At 46.1% G+C, this 7,500-nt stretch overlaps 1 protein-coding gene across 1 annotated transcript in view; it reads right to left on the bottom strand.

Annotated features, from left to right (window-relative positions):
* Daglb (diacylglycerol lipase beta) overlaps positions 1-7,500 on the bottom strand; it is a 40,383-nt gene that overhangs the window by 26,900 nt on the left and 5,983 nt on the right. Inside the window, 1 exon segment of the mRNA XM_028890353.2 lies at positions 511-719. Coding sequence (XP_028746186.1) covers positions 511-719 — 209 coding nt within the window.

Here is a 7,500-nt window from a genome sequence, read left to right as displayed (position 1 = left end):
GCTGTCTTCAGGCCAGTCACTGTTTGTTGAATACGTAAGTACGTGACAGAAGGCATTCTCCTTGATCAATTCCCACTTATTCCTTTGAAATGGAGAATCTCTTTCTCTGAACCCAGGGCTCATGTTTTCTGGGCTAGGCTGGAAGGCAGGAAGCCCCAGTGACCTTCCTGTCTCCACTGTCCTTGGAGCTGGGGTTAAAGGTGTACACGGGAGGCCTGGATTTTGACATGGGTGCTAGGAACTGAACTCTGGTCCTCGCAATAGCTTGACAAGTGCTCTTCAGCGCTGAGCCAGCTCTCCAGCCCCTCCTCCTTCTCATTAGAGGGGGAACTTGCAGGAAAGTGAGGACTGGGAAGAAGTGAGCACTCACAAATGTAAGCAGGAAGAAACACCTCTAAGTCTTCACGAACTACTCGGACCCCACTCTGTGCTGGAACGTCCACAGGACATGAGGGTGTTGCAATGCTGAGAAACACACCCAAGGGAAGCCGAGAGGAGGAAGGGCCTCACCTGACTATGACGGTGGTGATGATGCCAATCACAACTGTCTTGTCACATTGGATACCTTTTGCCACCCAGAAGGCCCCTAGAGAAGCCCAGACCATCTCTGGCAGGAAGAGCGCCAGGCGGACATAAAGCAGCTTGGCCATAGACTTCCGAGGTCCAGGGTTACAAATGGTTCCTGAAACACAGAAAAGAATGAACTGCTCACGAGCCTCCTAAGATGCAGAGCTGCCCGTCCACAAGAATACAGCTACCAGGGGCTGGAGAGAGGGCTAGGCTGACAGAAGTGCCTTCTACAGAAGTATGAGGACCTGAGTTCAGATCCCCAGCATCCACATGACAGCTGAGAGAAAAAGGTGGTGTGTGTGTCTGTAACCGGAGGGCTGGTGAGACCGTGGAGGTAGGTGGATCCCAGAGCCACTGGCCAACCAGCCTAGCTGAATTAATGAGCTGTAGGGTCACTGAGACCCAGTCTCAACAGGTAAGGTGGGGAGTGACTGCAGATCTCCACATGACACTTACATACATGTGCACCACTAAGTATACACACACACACACACACACACACACACACACACACACACACACAACAGCTACAGGGGCTGGAAAGACTGCTCAGCAGTTAAGATCATGAACTTCTCTTGCAAAGGGTCTGAAATTGGTTCCCAACACCTACATCAGGCAGCTGACAACCCCATATAAATAACTCCAGCCTCGGAGGATCTGACCCCTCTAGCCCTCACAGGCACCTGCAGTGATGCATACACCACACCCAGCCACATACACATAATTTAAACAGAAAATAAATCTTAAATAGAAAAGAATACCGCACCTGAACACCTTTGCATTTTGCTCTACCCACCATTGGACTCCGTATACCTGGTAACATGTGCCTAAATTAGAAAGCAAGTGACAAAGCCAGTGGTGGCCCACGCCTTTAATCCCAGCACTCAGGAGGCAGAGGCAGAGGCAGGCGGATCTCTGTGAGTTCAAGATCAGCCTGGTCTATACAGTGAGTTCCAGGACAGCCAGGGCTACACAGAGAAACCCTGTCTTGAAAAAAACCAAAGGGGCGGGGGGAGAGCAAAACAGAAAAGAACAGAAAGCAAGTGACAAGGTGAAGGATGGAAAATACGGCAGAAGCTGCAGATTCATCTCTTAGACACACTCAGAGTTAAAACTATTTCTGGCCTCTATCTAGGAAGGACTACATAATTACTGCCCAAACCGGAATACTTCTGAGAACCAAAAGTGGCACTCTGGGTAATTATACAGGAGCAACAGGCACGCAAGAGGACTGTCCCAGGCAGGAAGGGGGAGAGTCACGGAGATTCGGACAGCCAGGAAAATACGCTTCCCGTGTACTGAACACCTTACCAGACACTCAGCACCACTAAATACTTTAATATCAATTATTCTTTAATCCTCACAAATTATGGGTGAGTGATTATCTCATTTTATAGAAGAAGAAACCAAGGCTTCATAGATATGTGGTGTGTGTGTGTGTGTGTGTGTGTGTGTGTGTGGTGTATATGTGAGGTGTGTGTGTAGTTATGTGTGGTGTACATGTGTGGGGTGTGTGTGTGTGTGGTATATATGTGTGGGGTGTGTGTATGTGGTGTATAATGTGTGGGTGTGGGTGTACATGTGTGGGGTGTGTGTGTGTGTGGGGTGTATAATGTGTGGGTGTACATGTGTGGGGTGTGTGTGTGTGGTGTATAATGTGTGTGTGTGGTGTACATGTGTGGGGTGTGTGTGTGTGTGTGGTGTATATGTGTGGGTGTACATGTGTGGGGTGTGTGTGTGTCTCCACTATCTCCCATGGAAGCCAGAGAGGAATGGTGGGTACTTTTCTCATTCACTCTTCCCCTTGTTTTATAAAAGGTGATAGTTTATTTTTAATTATGTGTATGTGTCTGTATGGGGGGTTGGCATGTGGTAGACAGAGGTACACATGGGGAAGCCAGAGGCTTTGGATCCCCTTGACCGGAAGCTGCAGGCAGTTGTGAGATGCCCAATGTAAGAGCTGGGAATTGAACTGGGATCCTCTGCAAGAGAGTGCGAGATCTGAACCTCTGGGCTTTTTTTATTACCTCAGCCCTTCCAAGCGTTAGTTTTGGAGGGGCTCTCGCTTCTTCTTAACTCTCTAGGCTGGCCAGCCAGTGAACTCCAGGTATCTGCCTGTCTCTACTCTTTCATCACTGGGATTATAGGCATATGATGGAAACAAAAACAGTGATTTAGAATGTTAGTGCTCAGTGGTGAAGGGCACTTCTGCTCTTCCAGAGAACCTGAGTTTGGATCCCAGCACCAACCTCCCAACCTCACTGAACTCCAGCTCCAGGGGATCCAATGCCCCTTCCGCCCTCTACAGGTACTCCCACAGATGCGGCATTCCTCCACACAGACACATTACATAATTAAAAATTAAAAAGAAATCTTTAGTGCTGGACATGATAGCACACACCTTTAATCCCTGAACTTGAAAATCAGAGGCAGGCATATCTCTGTAAGTACAAGGACAGCCTGGACTACATAGCAAGTTTCATGCCAGTTGGGGTTACATGGAGAAACCCTGTCTCAGACAAGCACAAAACAGGGGGGGGGGATTTTTAAATTAGGCATTAAAGCCTCCTGCTCAGCATTTACATGGTAATTAATCTTTAAATTTTTATTTACACGTATTTATTGTATGTGAGCACATGTGTGCCATGGCACAAAAGAGGAGGTCAGGGGACATCTGCTGGAGTCAGTTTCCTCCATTCATCATGTGGGATCAAACTCAGGTCGCCAGGCTTGGCAAAGCAGCGCCTTTACCTGCTGAGCCAGATAGTTCTCTCACTCTTCCTCTCTGGGGAACAAAGGAAGACTGTTACTAAGTAACAGCGGCTGAGACCCTGAAAAAAACAGGAACCCAGACCTCCCCTGTGCTGGTGGGACACTAAATACGGACACATTCTAACATGGTCAGCAACATCAGTGATTGGGACTTCCACACAAAAGCATCAGACACAACAGTTACCAAATACACAGACGGACAAAAAGAAACAAAAGAGATGGAATGTGTGTAAGTTCCCAGAAAATGAATGAGATATTGACAGAGGCTGCATCTACCTAGAGAAATACTGTTTTAAATTCTTTGACAATTTTGTGTATGTATGTGGTACATTTTGGTCATTACCCCTCCCTAGTCCTCCCACTCCCCCGGGAACCCCTTCTTCCTGAGAAGTCCCACTCCTAGTTTCCTATCTTTCGCTCTCTTTTGCTTCCCTGTGATTCACTGAGTTTAATTAGGGTGACCGCCTGTGTACAGGCAGGGAGTTATTCCCTGGAACACGGGCAGTTTACCCGTGGCTACATCACTGAAGAAAAACGACTCCCTCTCCCTCAGGAACCATTAACTGCCAGTGGTCCCTGAGTTAAAGGTGGGGGCCTCATGAGTCCCTCTCCGCCCTGTGACGGAATGTTGATGGCCTCATCTAGTTCAGATTTTAGAAAAACACTTTTTTTTTTTTTTTTTTTTTTTTTTTTTTTTTTTTTTTTTTTTTTTTTTAAAGACAAGGTTTTATTACTTAGATCAGGCTGGCCACGAACTCACAAGAGATCTGCCTGCCTGTGCCTCCAGAGTGCTGAAGTAAAGGTGTGCACCACCCATGCTTGACTAGAAAAACACTTTTCCATACTTACTTTTTTTCTCAAGATAAACAGGCTGGTAGGGACCCGGTTACCTCAGCAGAGTTTCTAATTTGATGACCCTCACTCACCTTCAGAGACACCGCTGTATTGGGCTGTCTTCAACAAGGACTTCCTAAGGGTCCTCATCGAGTGGGACATGTATAAGAGCAACAAAGAGAAGGTCTACACCACAAGTTTGTGAATGACAGACACCTTAGCCACTGCAGCCATCTTCTCTGATACAGAAGTTGAGCTATGAGCTCTTAAGACACACAGAGATAGAGGACCCTATCTAGACATAGCAGACGTCAGTCCTCACATGGGAAGGGTTCTGTTAAGACACAGCAGCCTTGGGCTGGGTGGTGGTGGCGCACACCTTTAATCCCAGCACTTGGGAGGCAGAGGCTGGCAGATCTCTGTGAGTTCGAGGCCAGTCTGGTCTACAGATTGAGATCCAGGACAGGCTCCAAAGCTACACAGAGAAACCCTGTCTTGAAAAAAAAAATAAAAACAAAAACCAACCAAACAAACAAACAAAAGACACAGCAACCTTGAATATAGACCACCCCCAGCATCCCCTATTTAGTAGCCACTGTGGAATTTCATGAGGGAAGTTCTTAAATCAAATACAGAATTAAGTGTGGAGGTGCAAGCCTTTCATCCTAGCCCTCGATCGGGAAGCTAAAGCAGGAATAGCATTGTGAGTTTGGGTTAGCCTGGGCTACACAGTAATATTCTGGAAAAGCAAAGAAAATACCACAACAAAAGCAAAACTGTTCTTAACTATGCCACCATATCTATGACTATGGAAAAGAATCATCTTGGCTCTTCTTTCCACAAACCATACTACAAGGAAGATCATTAGCACTTCTGTGTGTATATGCAAATATACAGGGTAAAAACTGATTAATACACATGCACTGTCACACTGGCTTCCCTAAGGTTTGGTTAAATACACACCCACCAAAAAAACCCAAGTTGCCCATTCATTCCACCTCCTATTACAATGATGTGCTTAATGTGTGCGTGCGTGCGTGCGTGTATGTTTGAGGCTAAAAATTTTAAAATAAAAAAATCTTCCTTTACTCTTCAGGCTCTTTGTCTATTTCTCTACTGATCAAGGGCCCTTCCCTTATTTCTTACCAACGCCTTGTTGCTGGGTCTGGTGGCACACACCTGTAATCCCTGTGCTTGGGAGGTAAAGATAAGGGAACCACCCACTGTAGTTCCAGGCCAGTCAGGGCTATTGTGCAAGACTTCATCTCAGGAAGAAGGTTCTGACTCGGTTGGAAGGGGTTTGCCTCATAGGCACGAGGCCCTAGGTTCAATCCCCACTGATGCCAAAAAAAGGAAAAGAAAAAGGCTTGCTCGACCTATCCATCCATCCATCCATCCATCCATCCATCCATCCATCCATCCATCCATCCATGTATGTATGTATATAACAAGGAAATTGCCTCTTTTTCCTATGCTACAACCTCCCCATATTTTTTTTTCAAATTTTCTCTTCATTAAAATTTGCATATATATATTTTGAGACAGGGTCTTACCATGTAGCCCTGGGTGGTCTGAAATTTGCTATTTAGACCAGGGTGGCCTCAAACTCAAGAAACTCATCTGCCTCTACCTCCCTGAGTGCTAGGTTTAAAGTTGTGAGCCACTGTGCCCAACATATAATACCCCTTTAAGAAGTTTTTTTCTGGCTGGGCAGTGGTGGCGCACACCTTTAATCCCAGCACTCAGGAAGCAGAGGCAGGCGGATCTCTGTGAGTTTGAGGCCAGTCTGGTCTACAAAGCGAGTTCTAGGATAGGCTCTAAAGCTATACAGAGAAACCCTGTCTCGGGGGAAAAAAAAAAAGTTTTTTCTTTAAGCATTTATTTATGTGTGTGGTGGACTATCACATGCTTGTGGAGGTCAGAGGGCAACTTGTGGGAATAGGTTCTCTTCTTCCACTACGTGGGTCACAGGGCATGAACCCAGTCATCAGTCCCGGCTACAAGCACCTTTACCTACTGAGTCATTTTGTTAGCCAAAAACCTTACCCATTACATTGATTTAATTAATCAATTTATTTAAATTTTTGAGACAGGATTTTACTATGTAGCTCTGGCCTCAAACTTACAGCAATCCACTGCCTCTGGCTAAGTGCTTAGACTACATAACAAAAAATTTTCCCAACGGCCTGCCTTGAGAAAATCCATCCCAGGTTCCTGTGGAAGATGCTATGTCTGGGGGGGTGGGGGGTATCTGAGTGTAGCATGAATCTTAGATGGTCTTATTAATACAAAAAACAAACCTGGAGCCAGGTGTTGGTGTGAATGCTGGAAGATCAGAGAAGCAGAACAAGCCACAGCCACCTCACCTTGCCAATTCCTCAGCTGATCCTGTTTCCTCAGACTGGACGCCTCTCAGCTGAACTGTGCTGCTCAAAAGCCTAAAAGCTTTACCAGCCAAAAGCTTAACCAGCTCTAGTTCCTGGTCCTCACACCTTATATACCTTTCTGCTTCCTGCCATCACTTCCTATGATTAAAGGCGTGAGTCACCATGCCTGGTTGTTTCCAGTGTGGCTGTAAACTCACAGAGATCCAGATGGATCTCTGCCTCCCAAATGATAGGATTAAAGGTGTGTGTTAAAGGCCACCATTTTCTGGCCTCTAAGTCTATCTAGTGGCCGTTCTGTCCTCTGACCCCAGATAAATTTATTAGGGTACACAATATATTGGGGAATACAACATCACCATACCTGAGGGAAAAGAATCTATGCACACCACGCTCTTTTGTCCCTTTATTTTATTTCTCTAAGACAAAATTCTATCTACACAGCTTGAGTTCTGTCCTGATGCCAAGTTCCTCTTTGTCCCTCCTGTTTCTGTCCTCTTATGGCCCTAACTGAGCTCTTCTGCTATTGATCTCATCTTTGTCCTCCATTTCTCTGTTCAAGCTCATTCCTTCCTTTCTTCCTCTCCTGATCTGACCTAAGTCCTCCTATTCCCCCAAACTCTGCCCTGTTCTTTCTTCTCTGGCCATGCGACTCTGCCCAGCCCAGGAATCCTGCCCCAGCCTTCACTGCACCCGGTTATGCAAAAAACTGCTCTGCAATGCTGTCTGGCCTGTCTGGGGACGGAAAGTCTGAGCTTCATTTGCACAAGAACAAAGTTATGCATCTACATCCTGCCTGTTCTTCTAGGCTGTAGGGGTATTACCTAGTCCAGATCAGCAGCAGGTTTGAGAAGCTGTTTGTCGCTAAGGCCTAATATTATATGAGTGCACAAGAAATTCATAGAAGACAGCTGATATATTAAAAGCTGAATATCACCAA

The sequence above is a fragment of the Peromyscus leucopus genome, chromosome 23 (genome assembly GCF_004664715.2).
Source record: "Peromyscus leucopus breed LL Stock chromosome 23, UCI_PerLeu_2.1, whole genome shotgun sequence".
Taxonomy (NCBI): Eukaryota; Metazoa; Chordata; class Mammalia; order Rodentia; family Cricetidae; genus Peromyscus; species Peromyscus leucopus.
This window is presented reverse-complemented; position numbering and strand designations above follow the sequence as displayed.